This window comes from Anas acuta, chromosome 19, assembly GCF_963932015.1.
Source record: "Anas acuta chromosome 19, bAnaAcu1.1, whole genome shotgun sequence".
In the NCBI taxonomy this organism is placed as follows: domain Eukaryota; kingdom Metazoa; phylum Chordata; class Aves; order Anseriformes; family Anatidae; genus Anas; species Anas acuta.
Genome location: NC_088997.1, coordinates 864,379 through 890,833, shown reverse-complemented (window position 1 = coordinate 890,833; position 26,455 = coordinate 864,379). Strand labels below are relative to the sequence as shown.

Genomic DNA, 26,455 nt, shown 5'->3' with positions numbered 1-26,455 from the left:
AAAATCCCTCGTTTCCATGGCAACTGCATGGTTCGGCTGGCTCTTACAGATGCCATCTCGCAGCGGGGCCGTGCAGGCTCCCACAGAACACAGGCACAGCGCCGCCACCAGCAGCCAAAGCAGCCCCTGCCCCGTCCCTGCCCAGTCCCTGCCCTGCTGCCCACGGCCGCACAGCCAGGAGCAGGTCCAGCCGGGCACCGACCTGCCGCCATCCCTCATGAATTTTCCTGGGAGCCTTTGCTCGGCAGAGGGCTCCGGTCTCACCTACCCAGAGGCAAGGGAACCTGAGGACAGCGTGCAGAGCTCCGGGGCCCTAAGGTGCAGGCTCACCCACAGGCTCAGGCTGCAGCACGACACTGCCGAGGGAGGCAGCACCCGCTGCGTTTCCCTGTAAGCACCGACGGGCTCAGCACCTTTTATGTGACAACCACTCGGTCTCAGACACAGAACGACATCTGGCTGTGGCTATCCTCCGAGAGCTGCTGTTTGCCGGTGCCCACACACGGAGCAGCCGTGTCCCTGCAGGCCCTGGGCAGCACCAGCCCGTGGGGCACGTCCCCAACGCCCCGCGGGGAGGCTGCGGCGCACGGCACATCTCACCACGTCTCACCACATCTCACGGCTCTCACGCCTCACACCTCGCTTCCCCACAGGGGGGTCTTGCAGGAGCTCCCTTCCCTGCTGACTTTGGGAAGGTGAGAGCTTGTCTGCGGAGGGAGGAGAGGAAGGAGGAGGTGCAGAGCCAGGACTCGGGGCTGTTTCCTGCTGGCTTTGCGTTAGTTTCAGTCTCCCCAGCTCTCAGAACTAACACTTCACACCACCACCGACACCAAACCCCACCTCGCAGTGCTACATTCTAGGATGTGACTTCAGCCTCACACGCACGCAGCAAGCTCTGTGCTTTCCGGAAACGAGCCAGCTGCTGTCCCGGCTTTCCTGCGAGTGACAAGAGCTGTGCTGCTGAGGGGCCTGTGACCATCGTGTTTCTGGGCACCCAGCACGCTCCCTCTGGTTTGCAGTGGAAGAGCTAAATATCTAGAAATACTTCACAGAATAGGGAATCTGTCTGGAGAAGAGAGTCATGAGAGAATGAGAACACGTATTATTATTACTATTTATTATATGCACACTGTTAGCACATAAAATTCCTGATAAAAAACACAGTGGGCCACAATCTCTGGAACAAAAATGCACTTGAAAAATGGCTTTTTGCACTGGCCTTGCAGCCCCGAGAGGATCGAGCCTCCCGTGAGCACAGCTCTCTGAAGGAGGTATAAATAGTTACTGGATAGAGGGTAGCAAGAACCCAAATCGGGAAGACAAAGAATAAAGGACTTAAAAAAGAAGAGAGAGAAGCAGCAAATGACCGGAACACGCAGTGCAAACACAAACCAAGGCGAGGCGCAGCAGCTCCCGGTGGCAATCACCAAAACCACGCTGGCTTTTACCAGTTCAGCAGGTCTGCTCCATTCTTTGACATGGCTTTCAATGGTAAGAGAAATCCAACGTTAAAAAAATACTGAAGTATTGTCTGCAATGACAACGTGTTCAGAGTGGTTGTGTGGTTTTCTTGTTTGTTTTTTTTTAAATAATCTCTGTCATTCAGGAAATGTGAGATGTTTTCAATGATGCTAGGAGATACTGGATGCCCCAATACCCCGAAACGTGGGGTCTGTTACTTGGAACATTATACTGACCAAGTAATTTTAATTTGCTTCACACGGCAAATATGTCTGTGGTAGAACTAATAGCTTTCTGCAAGCTAAAATCAATCACGCTACATTTCAAGGAGCGATTATTATTAGTGTCAAAATCACCAGATTAGAGACTCCTGAGCCTTTCCTGGGTGTACGTGGGACGTGCAGACAGCAGCTCTGGGAGGCAACCCACAGCTGAGCTCCGGCTACAGCCGAATCTCTGACAGCTAGAGACGAGGAGGAGATAAATGTGGAGACGTTATCGCTGCATCTACGTGCTGCAGGATTCTTCTATTTTTCTTGGAGGCATCTCACTGCGGCTGCTGCGCGAGACAAAGCACGGTTCTGGATGGGCCCTGGCTACGGCCCCCCCCTCTGTGCCTATTTCTGCAAGTCTGGCTCAGCCCCCAGGCACACACACGGCTTCCCGGGGCTCCGAGCGGCTGCCACGGGGGAGCACCAGGCGAGGGCTTCCCCGTGACGGAGCGCTCCCTGGCAGATGCTGGCAGCCCCGGCCAGGGCAGCCCCGCTGGCTGCACGGCCTCCCCGGGGGCCCTGCCTGGGCAGAGCCGGGTGGCCCCTTCCCACCCACTGCAAGCCCCAGCCTCGGGTCTCAGGAGCCTGAGCTCCTGCTGCCTCGGGAAGGCGCCGGTGCTCCTGCATCGCCTCCTTCCCCCGTTTCTCCCCCGCCGTAAGGAGGGCAGCGCTGGTGACTCACATCGGGCAGCTCCACCTACGGCCCACAGATCAGATCTGGGTCACCAGAGGATTTCTGTCGACCTCCCTCCCTCGCTGCTTCGGCCACGGAGGGAATGGAATGGATCTCAGGGCAGCATGAAGGAGCCCGTGGTTAAACACAAACCACGCCTGCACCTCTGCGAGGCCACAAACGTGCACGGGGAGGGTTTACGGCTGCCAGCGCCAGCAGCTCCACGCCTGCCCCGTGCCCACCGGCCCCGCACGGCCGGCGCCGGAGTCCCCCCGCTGCTCACCGCGGTGGCCCTGGAGCGGGGGCACCCCTGCAGGTGCCAGCACTCCCCGCTGGGCTGAGGCAGCCCCAGAGCCCCCCGAAATCCTTAGCATAAAGCCGCAGGATGGTGCCAGCTGCTGGGGACGATGAGCTTTGAATCCCAACAAACACTAAGCCAGAAGAGCGGAGCAGAGCAAGAATTCTAAATTAAAAGTTGTATTTGTGGTTCAATCCTTTCTGACAGTTTTCGTAATTCTCAGCTGATCGGGATGCTGCCAGCCCACCCAACCTGTACAAATTCAGTCTCACTGACTTGTGCAACACAGAAGGTGTTACAAGAAGTGGGTTCCGATTTTGCTCCATCTCACAGAGGCCCTGAGCAGCCACAAGGTGTTTTGGGCACTCCTACATGCAAGCCATGCTTTGGCCCCAAGATGATGGGGGAGCAGGGAGGGGAACAAAGGGCAATGTTTCCTAACTGGTCCTAAAACTATCCCCTTTTAGACCAGCCTATTGACACTCAACAGCTTTTGTGTTACTAAATATATTAGCTCTTATTGAAGTCTATCAAAATTGAATGTGACTGAGACGCTGACTGGCTAAGACACGTCGTAAGCTGCAAGGTTCACGGGGCGTTCCTATAGGGCCACACAAATTAGTATCTAGCAGATGCCTTTTCTCCCTGGTGTAGCAATTTGCAGAGAAAAATGCAGTATCTCAGCAACCAATTCCAACACATCCTGGAGCCTCATCTCGGAACAGCAGCTGACAGCCAGGCCCTGGTGCCAGGTCACCTCGTTAAAGACACTGCCCCAGGATTAACACAAGGCTCTGAGCTCTGGGAGCACCCGACGTGCTCAAAACCTGACGAAGCATTTTGCCTGGGTGAGTCTGTTTGCAGAATGAACCACCACGTGAGGGGAAAGTGCTGCTAGGAGTATCTCAGACCTTTCGGGACGTGGACCGAACCACGAGCTGGGCTTTCTAGTGCTGCAGAAAAATGCCCGACCACCCTCAGGGCCAGTTCCTCTTTTCTTGAAGTACAGACACAGGGAGTAATCGTGCCCAACAGATGGCACCCACCTCCTACAGTCACCCTGTTTCCCATGGCCTGACTCAAAGAGAAAGAGACGGAACAGAAGTCACAGCTGCCCACAGAGAAGTGTTTGGGCAGAAGGGTGAGAACTGGCAGGGAAGAAAGACACAAGCAGGATCAGCATCACTGCAGGTTATACAAAGAACTGAGACGGGGGCCCTGTACAATTGTACTTGTATTTCCACAACCTCCAAAGGACACTTTATCAGCATTTCCATCACATCATAGTGGCACCGACATGACAACGGGAGATGAAGCTGATACCACTTCCTGCTGCTTATTGTAATTTCGAACCCCCCCTCGTTCATTACCCTGCAGCTGCCTGAGCAGGACTGCCCCGACACCTATGGCTGCAAAGCGTTGTGCAACGTGGGCTGACCTCTGCTGTGTGAGGCACACACAGAGCTTCTGTTTTCTGTTTGTTTGTAGTGCTGTGAGGTCAGTATTTACTTCCCTATAATTGCAGAGTATCAGCACACACCTTTGCAATCTGCTAACAAGAACAGGAACCCAAGCTCCCCGGGTAACACGGGCCGTGGGGCTGTAACCTCTTCCTATCAGGCTGTCCGAGAAAAGCAAAATCACAAAACAAAATGGTTGTTTTGTTAGTGAGCTGTTTCGCTGTCGCTGATTGGGGTTTTTGCCTTCCTTTAATGGTAGGTGACTTCTGCAGTGTTATACACGAAATAAACCCCGCGCAATCAGGTTGTACACATCACTGCTTTTGTCACATCCCGTGCACGCCTCTCCCGTGCCTGCTCTCTGACAGCAACCAGGAGTGTGAGCAATGGTACTCGAAACGGACTGCAACACAACTGCCATTCCCAAACCCTCTGCTACGCTCTGCAGGGTTTGGTTTGTGTTTTAGAACCTTAAGTGCTTCCTAAAGCTATTACCAAATGATAGCAGGGTGATAGCTGTGGGTTTTCTAGCAACTAAAAAAAATATGTAAAAGATTTATTAATTTGTTTACTCTTCCCAAACTCCTGTGTGTGAGTCACAAGAGAGACACCGCTCAGGAAAATCACCATCCCTTCTGGCAAGGGGATGGCTTCCACTCACGCCACAAGGTCCAAACACCGGCTTTTTTATTTCTATTGCATGACACGTTTTGTGGCTACTGCTGCAAATGAAGTTACTCCACTGACTGCTCTTTGGGGATGTCTCGCCCCAGGTGGTGAGGGCTGGTTGGGGATCTGAGCTCAGACGTCCGCAGCCCCCTGGGGCCCACGTCACCCTCAGCAGCCACGCCAGCCAGAGCACGGCACTCCCTGATTCAAGAAGAGAATCCCAAGCTCCTCGTACTCGAGGACTGTGCAGGTTATCCAAAAGGAAACCAATCTGACAGTGCTGCTGCACGCGAGGCACGGCCACGCGCTACGTGCTGGAAGCTGCTGAAGGATGCCCAGCAGCGGGAACTCCAGAGCTCGTGCCTCGGGCAGCACACCGAGTGCCCAGGGACAGCGAGCTCAGAGCCTCCCCCAGCCTCTCAGGCTCCGAACCCCTCCTCCTGTGCGGATGCAGCCTGACGTCAGGCCCTGAAGCTAAAATCAATCCTTCAGTGGCTCCAGGAGGAGCAGGGGCTGCGCTTGCTGTGCCGGTGCAGCTCCCCCTGCCTGCAGCGGAGCCCAGCCCCGTGCTCCAGTTCAGTTTCTCACCTTGCAGCAGCTTCCAATTCGCTGTACTTATTGAACACCTTTTCTTTTTTTTAAGTCCGATTTCTCATCTCTTTCTGACACCCACAGCTGATCCCATACCCTTGTTCCATGACCACAGCCTATTGTTGCTGGAAGCCTTTATTACTTGCGATGAAATTCAGGCTAATTAGACAAGATAGAATCAATTGATCGGGTCAGGTAAACAACGCACAGCAGCTCCGCTTTGCATGTGAGTGCTGCTCACATGAAGCAGGCACTGAGCCTGGCAATGGGCTCAGGTTCCTACTGGGTAAGTTTTACAGGAGTTAGCTGGCACTGAATTAAAACAACCCAAAAACACCGACACAACAAGCCACGGGCACGCCTTCCAAGGTGAGGGACCGATCAGATTCAGCATCACCGCCTGGTTTTATGCATTCTGCTCAACAACCCGGCCACTACAGGGCAGGAACGCAGAGGAGCTCTCTTTTCTTATTCAGGAGTGCAGGCAGACCAAACTCTAACCAGAGATACGTGGGCTCTGTCTGCGGCGTGGCACCTCGCTGCACCACAAGGCTCCCCCTTGGGGGTGTCCTTTACCTACGAAACGTGTGAACCCTAACTCAGGCATTACCAAAGGGCTTTACAAATCCACTCATCCTGTTCTGGTTATTGTTAGCACAGACAGGAATCTGCACCATTTTCAGGTGCACAGTGTGTCACTTCACACAGTTTGAGCCAAAGAGACCAGGTGAGGATATTTTAAGTGTTTCACACAAACAATTAGCATTACTGATTAGCACAGATCCATCAGTTTATGAGGGGTTTCTACTCCCAGCAGGAGGTCAGGAATCAGCTCTGCAATTTATCGTTCACCTTATGAGAGCATCCTGTGCTCTCAGCTCAGATGGTGACTTGAGGAGAGGTGGCAGAAGAGCTCACGCTGCAAAGAGGTGACAAAGGAGGAAGCAGACACAGGGAAAAGGGAAGGAACCAGCGTGGTAATAACAAAATGAGACAAGGTTCCTGCATCAAAACCCAGTGACTGATGCTGACGTTGACACACTCTCTACTGCAGGGTCATGCTGTTGGTGGTTTTCTTTGTTTAGGAAAGGCGAGAGTCCCTTCTGCTTCCTAGGATCATCACTCCCTGCTTTATTCCTATTTCACATCCCTGCCCACTGTTTCAGTTTGCCAAACTATTTTTCTTTCCATCTGGCAGTGATCTGGGACTGACGGACACTGTCCTTGCGTTAGCTTCATTCTGAAGCAGTTACACCTGACACAGGGCAATGACATTGATCCTTGTCAGCAGGTCAGCTGAGGACACGGCAGCGATGCAACGGGAGGTCAGCGGAGGAAGCCTGCATTTGCAATCAGACGAGGAAATTGGGCACATTTCCTTCGAAATGAACAATGCGGTCATTTATTTGTGAATCCAAAGAGATGTCCATTACCTCGAGTCCAGTACAACACTGCTTCATTTTGTGCTTTTAGCATGAACTCAGCCCGAGGGGGCACCTGAGCGAGGGCCACACAACCTGGCAGGCGCCGCTCCCGCTCCCGGAGCCGTGCATCTACATGCAGAAAAATCGTAAGATTGTTCTACACTGCACCTACATCCAGAAAAATCAGAAGACTGTTCAGCAACAAGAATTTCTCTGTGCTTACTGGGAAGGCTGCAGAAACAGAGCAGGAGGCAAGGCCTGAGCTGGTGGCAGTGGCTTTGCTCCCGTATCACTCCATCAGCAGGACGCTGGGCATAATTTTAACCCTGGCTCCTGAGGCAGGGAGAAGCTGTCCCCTTCCTGCTCCTTTCCTTGGCAACACATGACATCTGGGTCAATCCCTCGTTCATTTCACAGTTATTTTCAGTTATTTTCTATCTCCAATTCGACAAAAGCAGCGAGTCGGACTGGAAGATGAGCTCTGCGAATCTGTAAGGGAAGTCCACTGCTTACACAGAGCACGTATCCCTCTGGCACAACTGGAGCTGGCGTGTTAGCACACCACCTTTTCTCCCCCCTCGGTACCCTTCCAAGCCTTGCGCTAAGCACCACGCGCAGTCCTGTGGATCAGGCGTGTCCTGCTCACAAAGGGCTGCCAAGGATTCTCCTCTTTGCCCCCTGCAAGCTTCAGGAAGCTCAGCTTTGCCTGGTATTTCGCAAGCACACTGTTGTTTGACCAGCATTTGCCTCTGGTTGTAGGGGGAAGCTCTGGCAGACAAACAGGACTTGCAGTGTGAGCACAGGGCCGTGGGGCTGCGGCTCGGTGCTGTTCGCAGGCTGCCCGCTTTGGCTGTCCCGGTGTTACCCGGTGAGCTCAGCGCCTGGATGCTGCTTCACACTCACTGTGCAATAGGAAATAACCCCTGGAACTGGAAGGTGTTCAGGTACCATAGCGACAGGCGCAGTTTGAGAACACAGAGGAGAAAACAGCCTTGCTTAAGGGCTTCAATTAGCTTCCAACTACGATGATTACAACATTTCCTAGGGGGCAAGGAATCCTTCAAAGAGAATTAAATCAAAACACCCAGCTGCACCGGAGTCCTGGCTACAAACTGCGTCTGCAGTCCTCTGCTCCCAGCTCTGCTCCCCGGCTGCCCCAGCAGCACCTTCCCCATGCAGTGAGCACGCTGCGGCCCCCGCGTGCTGCTCGCCGAGGGACGGCCTCGGCCGGCTGCTCTCTGACCCCGCCACGGGCACCCGGGCACCGCTCCCCACAAGCAGGCCCCAGCATCTTCCTCCCGCTGCGTTTTTCCCATGGCACTTGAGGACCTAGGGGAACTTTCGGGAGGCCTGCAGCACCGTGCCTCCTGCTTTGCAGGCAGGACGGCGAGGCACAAAGGGCAGGTGGCTTGCACAAGCACGGAGCCCAAGCCACCGCCACCTGCAGGGGACAAAACTCCCTCAGCCGAAAGCCACAGAGCTGGTCCGCACCACAACAGCCTGCACTGCCTAAAACCGAATCGCCATTTAAAAGGATTATTAACTTCCAGCTGTGTTCAGCCTAATTTCCTTTGTGCAACAGTGTGCTTAATTGCAGAGATTCTAATTTACTCTTGTAGAGCGCAGACCCAGCTCGAAGGATAAATTAGAATGACGGCTCCATGGGAAGTTTGGAATTTAACTTCTTGACTTATCTGATTTGATGCAGATACAGATGTTCAAACCCGGCCAAGGAAACAAACAGCCTGTTTCTAAGAAGTTCCAGCTGGAATGGGGAAAAAGGATTTCATAGGAAGAGAGGCTGCAGCAGTCAGTGCACTCTCCTACTCCTGCGGGCACCGCTCATCAGCGAGGCAGAGCCTCAGGGCTGGCAAGCTGCACTCCTCCTGTGGAAGGCTTTTTTTTCTTTTGTGAACTAACACTTTGCTATGTTGTGTCTTGATTTCTAAACCCCTTTTGTACAATCCCATGTTCTCCTCACAGGAGAGAGGCCAGCACCAAGCCCGTCAGTGGGACGTGCAGGCTCGGCGCGGCACTGGCGGTATCCTGTGGGTGCCTGCAGAAAGCTGGAAGGCTGCAGAGGCTGAGACGGAGACGCTCCACATGTGGGGGTGCTAGCTCCGTGTTCCTGCCAGGAATAGACGGTTTCCTTTGTTTCCTCTTGTAACCGGCTCCTGTCTGCAGAGGAGGCTGGGATTCACCTCGCCCAGCCCTACAGCGAAGTGCTGCCCGTGGCCCCACGTGCTGGGGGTGGCACCTCCTCCGCTCAGCCCCCAGGGATGCTCAGCTGGTGCTGGGGGCAGCCCCCGAGGGGCAGGCGCTGCCAGCAGCACTGCACGGAGCTCACGCAGGCAGCGGCTCGGCCGTGCCCAGGACCCGTGGGTGCTGCGGGTGGGCAGCCCGGGGCCACCATCAGTGCGCTGCGCACATGGCCAGGGTGCTGGAGGCCAGGGAGCTCCTGGCCGGGAAGGAAGGAGGGAGGGAGGGCGGGCCAGGATGGATGGAGTCAGCACGACCTTCCTCACCATCGCCGGGCTCCGTCTCCTGCCTCCACCCACCGGCCGCAGCGGGCCCTGCGCTGGCCCTGACCTGGTTCTCCAGCCGTGCCCCGCCGCAGGTCCGGGGCCACTCTGGGTTGCGGTGTCTGCGCAGCCTCCCGGCGAGGCAGCTGGCAGCAAGCCCGTGGCCTCCGGCCCCAGCACTTCAGGGCCAGCTCTCTGCTGAGGCACGCGTTTCCCACATGGAGCACAGCTCCCCTCCAGCCCCCTCTGCCAGCCCAGGGGCAGCAAGTGCCCAGAGCCAGGGCTGGGCGAGGGCAGCTCAGAATTTCCCCTTCCCTTTCTTGTTATGAAATTCAAAGCAGCTTACAAGGAACGCACGTTGACTCTCCAGCAGAATAAATAACTCCTAACCTAACCTGTCAGCAGCAATTACGCACCAGTGAACCACAGCAGTCACCAGACACGTTTTCTGCATCTTTACACCTCCCTCAAACCCCAAGTGGAAACGCTGCATGGGCCCAGAGCACCAGCACTGCCTCTTCGTGTCCCTCCAAGCCCTACCTGCAGCTGCTCACCTGAGGGCAAATGCCGTGGGGCCGGAGCTCCCTTCACCTGTGCAAAGCTCCAGGGGTGAGCAGAGGGGCAGATAGCCCTGTGCCAAACACAGCGATTGGACAGAAAGTAAAACCAAAACCAACCAACCAAGCCTGCCTCGTTTGCCCTTTGCTATTTGCAGGTGGCAAAACCAGAGAGCCAGAAGTGGGCCAGAGGATCCACGCTGGTGATGGCAGTTCAGAGGTGGCACTGAACTGCATCCCATGTGGTAGAAACTGAAATGTTTTTCTGAATCCATGGGCACATGGTGGACCATCAAAAAGTAGTTTATGCTTCCTAAGAAAACACAACAAGAGCTCCATTCCCAGCAATTTACAGAGCTGTCTGTACACACACACGTAGGGAGCACAGAAGTGCCTTGCATCAGAATCAACGGATTTCACAATGGATCTAGAGGGAAGGAGAAAAAGAATCGGCCACCCCCACCAACAGCCTCAAGGAGCATTTTAAGCTGTCTCGTAAAAGCACAAAAATTTTGCCAGAGAGCAGTGCCTGCTCACGGACAGACCTGCACTTGCATCAGTATTCACAGAGCGTCAGCAGGCGAGGAACAGCTCTGTGCGTGGCATCACGACTGGACTCGAGTCCCAAGTGCAAGAACAGGCGATGCGATCACTCCATCTCCGTTAGCGCTAATGAGAGCTCATCTCCTCGCTGACACCGGTCTGCCCGAAATCAAATGAAATGCTCTTATCTTCTCTGATGCCTATTAACCATAACACAACCACATCTCCAGAAGTGACCTTTTTAAACAACACAGATTTTTCTTTTTGTTTGCTACTCTCTAGTGGCCGGGTCCCATTACAATCTGGTCTCCATGCCCCAGCCAAAGGCTCTGCAAGGGACGTCAGGCGTTAAGGCCACTGAGAAGGGGCGAGCTGGCCCGATTCTCACAGTCAGTGAGCACCTAGTGATGCTCCACAGAAAAGGTACGGTGAGCAGCGAGTGCCCAGTACCTCTGATGTACAGTTAAAATGGCATCTGAGAGATTCTGAGAAATACGGGAAGAAAGAGAAGAAAGCAGACAACACAGCACTGTGGAAAGCCCACCTGTGAGCAGTCCTCAGCACCCTTTATTCCAGCCAAAATGCTGGAGGTCTACTGGCTGTCTTCACTTGCAAGAGAGTGCTATGAATTTAGCAAATTTTCCATTTTCTAGAATGAGTTTGATTGCATTACATGCTACTGGCTTCACAATCACGGAGGACACCTCTGAGAACTACTTCTGGGCACCTATTAACCATTCTCCCACACAATCAACATGGGAAACGTACTGGGTAAGAACAATGCAATGGACAAAGCCAGCTGATGAGACTGCCGACCGTGTCAGTATGACAAAAGCAATTAAGCAAACGTTAACACTTCACTTAACCCTAAACTCCAGTCTTTCCCTGCCTCCACGTAAGTGACAGGCACTGACACCTCCATCTCATCAAAAGCGAGACATTCAGAGCAAGCCTGCCTGTTCTGGCTAAGCAAACAGAAAACCTCCCCAAATCACATGGGTTAAAATTCCCCGAGTGAAAAAGTAGCAGCATATACTGGACTAGATGTCCCTTTTTAGGGTCATCCAGATTATCTGTCGCAGCAGGGTGAAAGCCACCCGGTCCATCACTACTGCTGGTACTGATGACTTACAGTGAGGTAAGATTTCAAGTACAAGGAGACTGCATGAAGCAAGCATTCCTAGAAGACCTACAAGTCCTGGAAATCTGGAGCTTACGTGACTACGCTTGCATGGGGGTAGAGCAGGGCGGGTTCACTTCTCTCCTTTTCACTACAGGAAGCAGATATTTAGCTCGGTTTAAGGCAGGTCAGCACTGCCTCTCTGTGTTTCAGCACGGCCAACAGTAAGCAGCAGCCACCCGAACGCCATCGGTACCTGGATGTATCGCAAGGCACTCCTTAGGACGCTGAGGTTTGAGGTCTTCTTGTCGTCGACGTTGGGGATGTTGCGTTTTAATGTCTCAAAGCATTCTTTCAAATGCGCACGTCTAAAGAAAACACAGGTGGTTTGTCAGCTTGTGAGCACACACCAGAAATCAATTTCACAGAGGGCTAAAGCTTAATTTGGGCCTTAATCCAGCAAAGCACTTACACATGTGCATAGCAGTCACCGGGACTACCTGCGTGCTTAACGCTACACCCCCTCAATCCAGCAGACAGGCTTTGGGCTGTGCCTTGTGTGGCTCGGATTCTCATCCTAGCTTTGGCAGGAAACCATCGTGCGATCTTAAATAAAATATCACGTCTCCCTGGGCTGTTCTCTTCACTCGCGCCACATTTCTGATTTGGCTATTTAGGCTACAGGAGCGTCAGAGCAGGGACTGGTCTTTATTCTGTATTCTGGCTGCACACGTGTTAGTTTGTTACTTCAAATCAAGTAAGAAATCACACCGTTATGCACGTGGGGATTTACTTTGCGGGATCAGGGCTTTGCAGGGTTATTGTAATGCAATTATGCAGCTAAATAAAACATACTGGGAAGCAAGAGATGCAGAATTGAGCTATAAGAAAGCAAAGCAATATTGCGAGATTCATTAAAAGTAACTAAGAATTTTGTTCAAGTCATTTGTTAAAAACAAAAGCAAAAAACCCAAGCCAAACAAATATTGACAGACTATAGGCCAAAAAATAAGTAAAAAGTGAAAGGGAATTATAATTGAAAAAAAGCAAAACCCTGGCTTTCTACGCACCTGTTCTTCTCCAATTTATTATGTACTTCCCTGGTCCCAACCCTGTAACCCAAACAGAACAAAGATAAACTCAGTGTCAGGTTTAAAACTATTGCCATTCAACCTCTACGTTCAGCAGCGTGTGTGTGTCTAGGATACGGAGGCAAATATTAACGAGCAATAGAGTTGTTGAGCTATCACTGCTTTCTTTGCATACATAATCTACCTGTACTCTATCGAGATAAACCCCATACTCCGCATGCATTTAGATGGGCTGAGCATCACCCACAGGCTGCACACAAGCTCCAAGGAGGGACCGGGGCAACGCGTCTGTGTGCACGCAGACAGGGCCACTGCCAGCTACAGGAGGAGACCCCAGGTCTGAACTGGGTGTGTTTGTGCAGCCCTGGATTGCCCAGATTCTGACCCATTTCTGAGCTACGCCTACACTCCAGCGGGGTGAGATTTATGCGGTTGCAAATTAAAGTGTACATGACTTGGCAGACATACTTCAAACCTCTTTCATTTTTATTGTGCCTGAAATAACACAGCCAAACACAAGTATGAAGTGAAGTAATCCAGGAATCCTCCCGGCCCTGCTGAAGGGAAACCAGGGTCGGCTTCTGCTCCCGGGGGGCTCTGGTCTGTCCCTACCTCCCCAGGTCACGGGAGAACTTCTAGGAAAGGCCAAATCCACATTACCTTAGTTCTGCAGCTACAGTGGTGATAAAGCACACGAGCAGGCTCGTGGGGAGTTTGATACCCTCCTGACAGTACGCAAAGTGATTATTTGCTTTTGGTGCTTTTGGTTGAAAACGCACCGGCAGCGAGGTGAGCATTGCAGGAGGTGGGTTAATATTTAATAACTGCTCGGGAGTTTAAAAATAAATATTTGACAGCCTTTTCCCATGAAACATTCACAAGCTGGAAAAAGCGCCTTCCCAGCGCTTACACCCAGAATAGCTCCTCTCTGGGGAGCGGGAAGACGCCGCGCACCCCCGGCACAGCGCTGGCAGCAACCCCGCGGGGCGAGGGCACCCCCGGGCCCCGCTCACCCTGCCCACAGCACGCGGCCGAGCGCCAGCCCCGCGGCCGAGCGGTTTACAGACAGGGGCTGCAGATCGCCAGCTCTCTGCGAGGAGCTGCGTTGGCATTTTACCAAGGCTTTTATCCTTGCGAGGTTCTGTCTGCGTTATTTCCACGGCCTCAGGCGGTGCCACCCCACGGCTCGTGCTCCTCCTGCGCTGCCTCACAGGGGATGGGAGCGAACGCGGGGCACCCAGGGGAAGGAAGCGAGCTGCCACGTCCCAGCCCGCTGCCACACGCCCAGTGCTCAGCTCCAGCGGGCAGGGGGCAAGCAGCAAGGCCAGATTTTGATCTGGCCGGAGCATCTCTCCCGAGCAGGAGGCTGCGGACAGGGGACTGCACTTTGCCCAGCTCCCACCGGCACCAGTTCGGGTGGGGAAGACCAGAGATGAGAAGTAGCTTGAGCCCTGCCCAGCAGGACGAGCTGGGCACTGCGGCCTGGCTGGGCAGGAAGGGGCACCGGGCCCCAGCACCTCCTCTGGACCCCCGAGCACAGCCCCGCTGCCTGGCCCCGGCCCCAAGGCAGGGCACAGCACGGAGCCGTGTCCCTGCAGGGATAGCCCCCCCCTGGTCTGGGCAGTCCCAGAGAAACACCATCAGCTGCAGGCAGCGTGGTGATGCTCAGAGGTCTGGTAACAGACCCAGGAGAAAGACCGAGGAGATCCAGGTCATTTATCCTGCAGAAAGGAAGACTGCAGGGGGCAAAGGAAAGTGGTAAAAGGTTGCTACAAAGAGGAAGGGAATCAATTCCTCTCCCAGTCCGCTGGAAATAGCGCAAGAAATAACAGCAGGCTACGTCCTAGCACGCTGTGCTCTGGAGCCAAAGTCCTTAGGAGCAAGGTGGACGCTGCCCAGGAGCAGCAGAGTCACAAGCCCTGTCTGAGGGTGGGGACGGAGTAAACAGCCTCGAGTCCCTTCCAGCTCCAGGAGGCCCTCGGCAACTCCTCTGATCTCTGTCCTGGGAGACAACTTCCCAGAGCACAGTCCAGTGTTCAACCAAGTTCCTGCAAGGGCTGCTGCACGACCTCCCTGCGCACCACCAGCAGAGCCCAAAGCCCATCAGCAGGTGCTGCCTGAGGGCGGGCAGCGCTGGGCCTTGCTTCCTGACACACTCCTGGCTTGGGGGAAAAACAAAACCAAAAAACCCTTGTATATTCTAGTCGGGGGGGGACTGAAAGACACCGAGCTAAGGAACTGTGCAATCAAAATAAAACCAAAGAGCCCCCCAAACATCCCTGGACCTCGGTGTTTGTGATCTGGCAGCTCTTTACAAAGCAGCAGCTGCTCGGGGGCGCGGCGGTGCTCGGGCCCCACCGCCTGCCCCTGCCCGGTCACACACTCACCCTCCGGGCCGCTTCTTCTGCTCGTTCGGCTTCACGTCCTCCGCCGGAGCCAGCTTCAGGGCGCCGAGCTGCGGGGCAGCTCCCGGGTGCTGCAGGGGCTGGGGCTGGATGGGCTGCTGAACCACATGGTGCTGCGAGATGGCCAGGACGGGCGCCGCGTAGTGCTGGAGCTGCTTGGGGCTGCCCGACGGCGGGGTGGCGGCCTTGCCGTCTGCCAGCAGCGGGCCCGGCGGCCGCTGGATGACCGGAGCCACCGCGGGCACCTCCTTGGTGACGCCCGGAGTGCTTACGAGGGGCTGGTGGCGCTGTGCGAGCGGCGGGGACAGCGCGGCCTGGGCTGCCGGCTGCGGGGGGCTGGCGACCACCGGGATGGGGATGACGGAGATGGGGGCTGCCAGCGGCGGGGGCGGCGGCGGGGCCGGGGCGGGGGGCGAGATGGGCAGCAGCAGCTCGCCCCGCGGCTCCTCCAGGGGGACGGCATGGTTGGCCCGCGGCGCGCTGGCCTTCCGCTGCTCCTGCTCTCGCTCCAGGCGGAGCTTCTCGTGCTTCTCATTCTCGTCTGGAAGAGAAAGGGGACACCGCCAGTGAGTACGGTAACGGGACTCCCCACCACAGCGTCTCCCGCCCCACGTCTCCCCCCGTGGCCTCTCCATGGAGCCGTCACGGAGCGGCTCCAGCACCGAGCCGAGGCCTTGCCCCAGGCACACCTCACAGCAGCTGCAGAGCCGGGCTCAGCCCCGCGCTCCGGCCGTGCCTCACTTCCCTCCCACGTCCCTTTTGCTCCAGCACACGTCTTACACACGCTACGGGTTCTGCCCCCGAATTTGGCCCTCAGAGCAATCGGCCGGGCTGCCTCCTGCCTGCCCTGCTACTGGCAGGCAGAAAGGAGCTGGGCGCCCCACCGCCGCCTCCTCGCCCTACCCCAGCACCAGCCGATTCTCCGTCCCGAGGCCTGAACGCCCAAATCGCAAGGCAAGAGGAAAAATGAGCACGCCAAGCGAGACCCCAGAGCCCTGAGAGACGGCCTGCCTGCAGCACAGGAGGGCACGCTGAGGAGCCATAGGCGGCACCTCCGACCTGGCCCCCCCTCAGTTCCGGGGTGCGAGCAGAAATCTGTAGTGCCAGTACTGACAAAATCAGAGAGAATTTATTTTATTCCACGCTTCTCCCCAACAGCCCGTACAGTTGCAAAATGGGGAGGAACAGGGAGAAAAAGGACGTGATGCCCATGGGAGCTGGGCTCAGCCCCCATCCCCGCGGGACAGCCGCGGCCCCCAGCACCGCTCCCTCCGACACCTCCACCCAGAGCCCCCGCTCACGTCTGGGTCCGAACGGCACAGGGCAAACCCACAGCAAACATCTCAGCTCTTCCTCTTCGGTGCTTACACCCGACCTTCAGCCAAGGAGCCGGCCCCGGCCCGGCCGGCACCACACGGCCGGGGCTGTCCCCTCGCGGGAGGCGAGGCAGGGCCCGGAGCAGGGCCAGGAGCACCCCGGGCACAGAGGCCGGGCCCCGCAGCCACCCCTGGGGCCGGGCGGGCTCCTTGGGCCGCAGCCCCACACCTTGTGCCCTCAGGTGGGCACGGTAACCCCACGGGCCTTCCAGCAATACGAACCCCCGCGGGCGTTTTTGTGCTGCTGTGGACTTGACCGAGGCTCCCAGCCTTCCCTTTGATGTAGCTGTTCCTCGAACACCAGACAAAGTAAATGCAATCTGTGTGGCCCGACTAGCAAAATAAACCTCATTAAACGTGCTCCAGGTCTCCGGCTGTAATTGTGTGAACACGGCACAAACGAAATTTATTTATACAAGTCCTGTGGCGCCAGCGGCCCCGGCCTCCAGACATCTCGCGGCCTTCACCCAGCGCCTCCCCGCGCCCTGCCCACGGAGCTCGGGGCACGCCGCAGAGGGCCAGGAGCTGCAAGAACACCTGGTGGGACGCTGACAGCGGGCCTGGGGCCGTCACCTCCTCGTAGGAGCGTGCAAAGACTTGGGGGGAAAACCGTGCCTGGCTTCATCAAGCACAGGCTGCAGGAAACAAGGCAGGCGGCACGCTGTGCTCGCAGGCAGCGGGCAGGGAATGCAAGGACCTCGCAGGCACCTCCTGCAGCTGCCCTCAGTCCAGCTTTCTGCAGCACACCCCGGCACGTCCCCAGCCTTCGTTAAAGTCCTCGGGCCCAGCTCGAGGTACAAGACCGGGACACAGCAGCCGTGAGGCTGTGCTCGTGCTGGATGTGTCCTGCACCGGCCCCTGGCAGCCTCACCCAGCACAGCCCATCGGGGCAGGGAGCGTGCCGATGGCAAGGCTTCCCGGGGCATCCACAGGGGCTGGCAGTGAAATTCCTACAACAAACCATTTCTGTTCACTAGGGAAGCCAAGAGAAGAGGAAAGAAAGGTTACGAGCGAGCGTTACTGCTCAGAAATGTTTATGTAAATGTCTCTGCGAAGCAGGTGCAGCCCTCAGGCTGCTGACGAGCTGCCAGCGAGGCCTTTGGTGTTCCAAATCTTGAGCTCCCTTAAGCTAAAGAGTTCATTTCAGGGGTTTTGTTAGCCAAAATCTGATGCCAGTGAGCCGCTGCCCCTGCACTTGACTCGTTCACCGGCAAAAGGAGCCCAGCTCTCAGCTCCCTCCTCTGAGGGTGTTTGGGCAGCCCTGGGCAGCCCCCCCCCACCAGCAGCACTTCCAGGCGCTGGGAAGGTGCCTGCTGCTCGCCTCACACCCACAGCCTGCAAACAAACCGAAGCCACCGCTCACACAGGGCCCACAGGGCTCTCGATTTGCCCGGCAGTAATTCCCCAGCTTTCCGTCGGAGCCGCAGACCAGGGCGAGGACCGGCAGTGCCGAGAGGGCAGGGGGCGGCTGGGCAGGCAGCGCACATGGAATTCAATGCGATCCCAGCTCCTTCCTGACACTCCCAGCACAGGGACTGGGGACTGAATGGCTCAAGGCAGCCCCGCAGCCCCTCAGGGGTCTGAACTGCAGCCGAGACGGGCGAGAGGCTGCAGCCAGAGCTCCCAGGCTGCGCCTAGCACAGCAGGGCCAGCAGTGCCCGCAGCCACGGGGGAAGCAGCAGCTCTTGTCACAGCAGGGCAAAGAAACGGGGTCAACAGCCCCTGACCGGAGGACCGGTGCTATTTTGGGGCCCTGGTGATCCAGGAATACGCGGTGCCAGGGACTCTTAACTCCGTCATCTAATAATCTGCCAGGTTTAAATTTATCTCCTGCCTTGGCCTGCCCTGGGAACACCTCCCAGCCGTGCATGCAGGCTCCTGGCAGCCACGCGGAGAGCAGCAGCGAGCTGCAGCCCATGGCAGCTCGGTGATCTCCAGCAGAATCCGAGTGGCCCAAGTGTGGTTTGGGCTTTGCTGATCTCCGTCAGCAGCTGCCGATGCTGAGCACTCTGACCACAAACACCTCAGGAAGGTCTCTGATGCATGCAGGGGGTGGCTCCTTCCCGCACAGCCCCGCGGTCTGCAGCAGGGAACAGGAAAAGTCCAAGGAGATCCTGCTGGGTGTCAGCACCAGACCTCAGCCCAACTTTCTGGCAGTACCTGCGCAGACACATTTTTGCCATCTGGTGTTCCAGCTCAGCTCCTACATGGAGCCTGCCAGCAGCCAGCACCTCCCCGGCACGCCGCGGGCACTGGAGGTGCAGCCAGGGACCCGGGGACGATGCCACAGAGCAGAGCTTTGCTCCTGGGCACGCCTGTGTGCGAGCCAGCGGCGGCTGCCCAAAGAAACACCCGCTCCTGCCAGCTCCTGACGGGAGATTCCCCTGCAGAAAAGGGGAAGAAGTGACTCTGCAGAAGTGAGGGGGAAGCTGAGGAACTGCCATTCCCCTTCCCACTCCCACCCCATCCCCGCGTGCTGCAGCACAAGTCCTTTGATTGCTCGTTATCGAATAAACAAGGTTCCTGTTTCCTCATTCCTACATACAACCGAGGCTGTTCTCTGGGCTGCACTCGTAGGGGAGGCCAGCCACGCTAGAGGAGGCGCAGTCTGACTCAGGGCTGAGTCACTCGGATGGTGCTGACATAAGAGGACACGCCAGGGAACAGCCGTGGCACTTCCAAGTGCCTGGAAACGAGCTGGAGCCCTGACAAAGCCGTGACCCCTTTATCTGGGCACCTCTGAACCGTGGCTGACAGCAGCAGAACACGAGCCCCGTTCCTCTCTCCCATCTCTGCCAGAACCCCTCCGTTTTCTCACCCCTCTCCCAGCTCCGGAGTCTCGCCGCGAGGACGTGCCCGGCACTGAGCACCTGGAGGCTGCCGTGGCGTGGGGAGATCAGCCCGTGCCTCCGCACCGCCGCTCCTCCAGCAGCCACACGCAGCTCCCCCGAAACCCTCCTCCCTTCAGCAAGCCCCCCCCCAGCTGCTGCTGGGTCTCAGCCCCGACCCAGTGCCCCATTTTCCTGCCCACCAACAGAGGCTGGCGCGCGAGCCCTGCGCTCCTCCAGGAAGACCAGGTCGCATTTAAAGTGCGCTACTGGCAAAGGACTCAGGAGCTGGCGGTGTACTCCTGGGGAGCGAGAGCTCACCGGCCCTGCTGGGATTTCAGTTCTGGGGCTGTTACATTTGGGACCACTCGTGGTGTAAGCAGTTCCCGGTTCCAGGCCCACCCGTGGCTGACCGGTGAGCCGCCGCGGCGCGGTGACACCGCACGCTCCCCAGACCTTATCTGCAGGAGGCGTCACCGTCCAGTGGTGCCAACAGAAAGCCTTTGGTCTGCATTTTCTCAGCCAGAGGGTTATGACACATTTATGCCCTACCTGTAAGAGCAAAGGAAAACCGGCCTTCCTATCAACCACCCCTCCTCAGCACCACCAGCATGGCCCATTGGTGCTTTCAGTGCCATGGGTTTAGCTCCAGCTCTGGAAATCACAGGGACCCCAGTCCCCAAGCCTGAGACAGGTTAGAGAAATGACAAGATGCCCCTGGTAAGGGAACGCGGGGAGCAGGCGTGCTTCACTCCTACTTCACCGAGACAGAGGGCTTCCCAAGCAGCCAGCACTTCCCCCCAGCAAACCCACCGAGGCTCCCGAACACGGGAAGGGCGGCTGGAGAGACCCCCAGGAAATCTCCTGGTTCACCATCCAAGCTCCAGTGAAGAATTGGCCATAACCGAGGAATCAGCCATAACCGAGGAATACCTCACAGATGTTTCCCTACACAACAACCACCCGAGTCTCTACGGATAATTTATCTCACGCCCAGGTTTGCTATTCCAGTGCCCAATGATTGATTCAGCCCCGGGTGGTCATTTCAGCTGTGTTTTCGTTGCAACTAACTCCTGGTGGGAAGGAGAAATAAAGCCGGCGCGCTGAGCAGAGCCCCGCTGCTGTCTCACTGCTGCCCTGTGGCCCTGGGGCAGGCACGGGCTGGGTGCCCCCATGTCACCACGTCACACACCGAGTCACGGCCAGACCCCACCTGCCCGGCACTTCCCTCCTGTTCAGGACGTGCCCCTTGGGGACAGGACCTCCCGCATCAGCCCTGGGCCCTGCGACCACCGCCCGCCGCTGTGCTCTGTGCCATGGCCACACCGGGGGTGCCTCCACTGGAGCTGGCAGCAGCCAGCAGCAGGCGGCTCCCCTCGGGGCAAGGCACGGACCCCAGGCACCGCCCGGATCCCAGCTCCATAACACACCGAGGAGAACCCGCGGGCCCCCCACGGCGCTTGTTGCCCCCCCGCGTGTCCGTAAGCACGGGGAGGGCAGGGCCAGGCCAGGAGCCGAGGGGCCGCGGCCTGGGCAGCTCCGCGGCTCCCCTCAGCCCGCAGCGCGCTGTGCCCCGAGGGCCGGCGGGGAGCCCCTGCGGGGGCTCCGGGGGGGTCCCGGGGTCTCCGCGCGGTTCCCGCCCCGGCCCCGCCCCCTCGGCGCCCCCCACGTGACCCGGCGGCACGAGGCCCGCGGGAAGGGGCGGGGCCGGCCCCGCGCGCACGTGGAGGGGGGCGGGGCCTGCGGCGTCACGCAGCGGCCGCGCGCCCGGCGGGAGGGGAGGGGCGGGGAGGGGCGGGGGCGGCCCCGCGTGCTCCCCCCCCCCCTCCCCCCGGTCCCCCCCCCCCCTCCCGCCGCCCTCCCCCCCCCCCTCCCCCGCCGCCCCCCGTCCCGGTGCCGCTGTCCCCCTGTGGCCGCCTCACCACGTGCGTCCCGCTGCTGCTGCTGCGCCTGCCACTCGAGGAAGCGCGCGGCCTCCAGCAGCGTCTCGATGCTCATGGCGCGGACCCGGCCGCCGCCGCCGCCGCCCGCCCGCTCCTCGGCCCGGCCGCAGGCGCCGCGCCGCCCCCGCGGCTCAGCCCCGCCGGCAGCAGCGCTGGCGACAAGATGGCGGGCGGCAACAGCAACACAACGGGCGGGCGCTGCCGCGGCCCCGCTACTACGCGCCGGGCGCCCGCAAAACGCGGCGCGGACCCCAGGCTCCGCCCGGAGCGGGGCGGCGGGGCGGGGCGCGGCCGGCGGGCGGGGCGCGGGCCCGGCGGCGGCGGCGGCGAGGGGGCGGCGGGGGCCGGGCCCCGGGAAGGGAGGGGGGGGGGCGGGGGGCGGCGGCGCGGGGGCGGCGGCGGGGCCGGGCGGGGCGGGGCGGGGCCGATCCTTGCGGCGGGCGGATCCGTGCCGGGCTTTGCGGGCCGCCCTCCCCCCGCAGTGCGCCGGCGGCACGCGGCGAGCTGTCAGCGCGGCGGCAGCCAATGGGCGCGCAGCACAACACGGCGTGCTGCACCGCCACATGGGCGCCCCGCGCCGCCGCCGCCCGCCTTAAAGGGGCCGCGCCGCGCCCCGCCCCGCGCCCTGCCCGGCCCGCGGCGGGCACAGAGCGGGGCCGCGGGGGAAATCCCGGCCGGGCCGGGCTGGGGGCAGGGGGCGGCTCGCAGCCCCGCTCCGTGCCGTGCCACAGCCCCGCAGGTCCCTGCCCTCAGCACTGCCCCGTCCCTCACCACCACCGCCCCGCAAACCCAACAACCTCAGAACGAACCCGCCCGCACCGCCAGAGCAGCTCCCTGGGAGCTCCCAGGGCTCTGAGGGCTCTGAGGGCTCTGAGGGCTCTGAGGGACGGGCACCCAAAGCACAGCTCGGGCAGGGACATTTCAGGGCCTTCACCCAGCCGGGGGCTGTGCTGGCTGCCCCAGGAGCTTCCCTGCTGGCTGCCCGCCAACACCTCGTGCAACGCGGCCACATCCCCGGGCAGCTGAGGTGCTGGAGCCTGGAGCTCAGCGGGCGCTCACTGCCGGGCTGGCTCCTGCCTGTGGCAGCTGGGAGCACAAACCAGTGCCATCAAACATTCCTCTCGGAGTGACGTCTCCTGATTAAACTCATTTATTGGAGCTTTTGGAGCCACCCGATGCAGCAGCGTGGGAGCGCGGCCAAACGCCACCAGCTGCGTGTCCGGCTGCCTCTGCAGGACGGCGCTGGGGAAGGGTTTTGCAGAGTCGTTTGGCCCTGTTAGCGGGGACAGCAGCAAAGCAGCACGCTGGGATCGTTTGGATTGACTCCGTGAACACTCAGGGAGTTTTCAGAACCTCACGTATGTGCTGAACGTACAGCGAGCTCCAACTTCTACCCCGCGACGCCCCACGGCTGTGTGCAGCAGCACGCGGGGCTCCGGGCTGCCCCCCAGCAGGGCCGCGGTGAGCTGTCCGCTCAGGCGGCCTTCCCGCAGGCTGCACGGCCTCACAGCCCTGCTCCGGGTCACTCTGCTCCTCCCTGCCGGGCTGCTCCTGGACACAACGCGCGGGCAGGAAATACTCGCAGGCTGCAGGAGCCTCCCCAGGGAGAGCCACCGAGGTCCTGCTGTGCAGCCTGTGGCACCACGGCTCCTCCAGGGCCTCCGCGCGGCTCTGCCAGGCTTCAGGAGCCACAGCTGCCCCCCGACGGGGACAGAGGCGCTCCTCAGTGCCCCTCCACAGTGCTGATACTTTCAGTCAAATCCTTCCACTCTCGTTTTTAATCATCTTCAAAGCTCAGCTGTAATTCACAAAATGAGAGTTTCAAGCTCTCTTCAGGAGTTCCCTTCAGAAGTGTGTGTGGTTTGAGAATGCTGGGAATTCTTCTCTGTTTAGTATTTTCTATTTAGCCAGTCCTTTAGAAAATAGTGGGTGGCATTCAGGTGGTACAGATATTAATATCCGGTAATCCAGCAGAAGTAAGTTTAAAATCAATGGAGTTGAGCATGAATTAAAACTCTTCCCATGTCCTTTATTCCCATGTTCTTTATTGTCAGGGTTATTGATGGCATTATATCATCTGAATGGCTCTCGATTCATTTAGATATGTTTATGATCATGATATTCATACATTGACAATCCAGGGAGAGAACAAGCAGTGGTTGCAGGTCCCGCTGCTCTTCCTTATGGCCACTCTTCCCCAGGATGACCCTGTCTTACAGTGCCACCTGTACACAGGACGCCACGAGATCTCCTCCTGTCCCAAACGTCGTACGCCGTGCTGGGGATATGCCGGTTGCTTAAAGCACAACCTCAGCTCTGCAGCTCTGGAGGAACAACCGCTACACAGCCGAAGCCTTGACCGTCTCCGTCTTCCTGTTACTCTGCTTATTTCGTTTCTGCCTGCACAGCAAACAGCTTCTCCCTGCACGAAACCATCCTCCAAATTTCGGCCCCACGTGACCGCTGGTGCAGTCAGCTTGCTCGCAGTGCTCACCACCAAGACTTCCCCTGGCTCAGAAGTTACTCGCTGCATTTCCTGGCGGGAGGCGCCTGGAGCAGGAGGCGGCGCGGGGATGCGAGAGCAGCTGGGGGGTGTTTGTGCTGCTGGCACGAGGGGGCTGAGGAGCAGCCCCGACCCACACCTCTGTGCCTGGTGCTCCCGTCCCGACCCTCGCCACCCCTCAGCAGCTGGGGACAGGCCACCGAGTCCCTGTGGTCACAGAGGGGCATCTGCTCCGCAGGCTTCACATGGTGATTTCGTGGGTTTTGTCTCATCGGGAAGGTTTATGGAACATCCCATCCTAGCTAGCTGTGCCTGTTGGCAGAAAATAATGCCTGAGTGGGAGCTTTTTACTGCCACGATGAAGTCATATCCCAGCCAAAATGACTTTTCTTTAATTTGAAATATAGCTGGCTTTAGAGCATTTGGGTAATGTAAGCTCGTTAAACGTCTTTTTAAACCCTAGCTAAATTGCTTTCTAAAGTTAAATAATCTTCACTATTCACACTATTTCTAAACTCCCGTAAGAAGCTGTGAGCAGCTCAGATAACAGACCTTATGCCACTTCAGCTCAAAGCTCACGTTCTCAGGTTCTCTGTTGTCTACCACTCGTCTCCCTCGTTTTAACACTATTTGTTCTCACACACTTGTCTGTTATTCAGCTCTGCATCCCGCTGAATGGGGAGTGACCCTGAGCGCCAGTGGCAGTGCCTGGACTCATCTCTGCTTTCTGTACTCCAGACCCTGAACCCTCATCTCCTGCCCCGCTTGGGACCTGCGGCTCTGCTCAGTGCCCGTGAATCTGCTGCGCTCTGCTCCTCCCCTGCACTGAGAGAACAGCCTCACTTTGGGCCTCTGAATAATCCTTCTGGGGTCAGTGCTGCTGGAAGTTGTATTGTCTGCTTAAACATTTTGTTCCTCAGGTCCCAAATTATCGCTGAACATAAATGATTACGAGTCTTTTTTCTCCTTTTTTCGGGATTCACACTGGTTAAGAACCTACACCAACCGCACTCACATGGAAGTTGGAGTTTATCTCAATATTTTCATTCTGAAATTTGTGTTAAACAGAAAAAAACCCACAAGGGTGAAAATGATCAGGCTGGAAACCTCCCCGCTGCTGTGTGCAGGGCGCAGACACGGTCTGTCCGTCCCCGACATGCCACCCTCGGGCAGCGCGGGGAAGTGCCGGCACCGGCTTCGCAGCGTCTCGGAAACCCTCCAGGCTTCTCTGGGCTTTACCCAGTCATCTCCGTCCTGTGTCCAGTAACTCTGGCAAGGCATAAGGACAGCCTATACTACGCTATGGCACACCTTCCAAAAAATCTCTAGCTGTGAGCTGGAAATATCACAAGCAGAAGTCAGCTTGTCTGCAGGTAACTCGTCCCCGTGGTTAATTACCTGCTGCAACAAAGAGCTGTGCTTCACTTTCCCTTGGAAGATGACTGAGTTCAGCTTCCAGCTGCTTGGTCCTGCTGCAGCGATCTCTGCTGGCTCAGGGGACTGATCGGGACCTCCCCTGTTCCTCCCCCAGAAACTTCCGATATTTTGCAATGCAATCGTCTTGCGGTCTTCTGGGAAACCAAACGGGCTGACTCGTTGGCTGCAGAGTGTATTAATACGAAGCCTCCAGAAGCATCACAGGTAGTGTTTTTTCACTCTCAATTTTTAACCCACTCCTGTGGACACCAAAGCTCTATACAACATATTAATGTCAATCACATCAATACCATATACATTAGCCGAATCTCTTACTGCTGCACCAGCCTTACATACACGCAGCCAGCCCTTTGCATGGCTTGCTGCAGCACCGCAGGGACATCATCCCTACAAGCTCCCTTTCTGGCTACTTTCTCCCTAACACCATTCAATCCCAGTAAGAAATGGGGATGCAAGAGTCTGGGCGAGTGAATCTCATCCGCCTGGCCCTGGAGAGGGGTGTGTAAGCGTAAACAAGTCTGGATTTGCTGAGCGAGGTGCCAGTGCCCAGCCAGCGAGTGCTGCTTGTTTGGAGGGGACACGGGGTGTTCTTCACAGCTCACGCGGCCGAGCCCCGCGTTGTGCCCTGAGCCACAGGGCTCCGACTGCCACCTCCATCGCGAAGCCACGCCAGGTCTCCAAGCGCGAGTGTTGGTAACGCTGGGGGTGTTGGTAACGCTGGGGGTAAGCAGGTGTGGCTGAGGCAGGATGCGAGGAGCCACCAGCAGCCATCTATCTGCAGCGCCGAACAATCACTGTCAATAACCCCACCGCAAATGTCAGCCTCTGACACGGTGTCAATATCGCATTGTGGGAGGATAATGCACCGTCTTGGCAAAGGCCAGCGTCAAGACCCGTTTGCTAGCCAGCATTGTGTGATCAGAACCCCGGGGTTTTTCATATATCGTCAGTCATTTGATGGATGGAAGCCGGTGCATTGAGGTGAGATCATTACGGTGCTGCTGAATGGCGGCGTCTGGAGTTCAGAGCAGCGCTTCCCAGACATCAGGCTGGGCTCTCCGGGGAGGCTGTGACCTCCGAGGGATGCAGGAACTGGGCTGGAGAAAATGGGAGGAAAAATATTTGCTGCTCCCTGCATGTTCATTTGCTGAGGACTCAGCAAAAGACCACTTAATAGATGCTTCTCGTTTTTGATGATTTAACCAAAGCTGACCCAGCACCAGAGCACAGTCAACACATCCTGGCCCGCTTTGCTGCAGCCAATAAAGAGGAAAAGTATTAA

General features: G+C 57.6%; 1 protein-coding gene across 2 annotated transcripts in view; it reads right to left on the bottom strand.

Moving 5' to 3' along the window:
* MNT (MAX network transcriptional repressor) overlaps nt 1–21,456 on the bottom strand; it is a 28,795-nt gene extending 7,339 nt beyond the window's left edge. Inside the window, exons 1-4 of one of the 2 annotated variants that reach the window (XM_068656201.1) lie at nt 21,213–21,454; nt 15,069–15,627; nt 12,661–12,702; nt 11,847–11,958 (exon numbers count right to left, since the gene is read on the bottom strand). In XM_068656201.1, the coding sequence (XP_068512302.1) occupies nt 11,847–11,958; nt 12,661–12,702; nt 15,069–15,627; nt 21,213–21,288 (789 nt within the window). In that variant the 5' untranslated portion in view covers nt 21,289–21,454. Of the gene's footprint in view, nt 1–11,846; nt 11,959–12,660; nt 12,703–15,068; nt 15,628–21,212 lie in introns of both variants that reach the window. The other variant, XM_068656202.1, reaches the window with a different exon arrangement.
* Nucleotides 21,457–26,455: the final 4,999 nt, after the last annotated feature.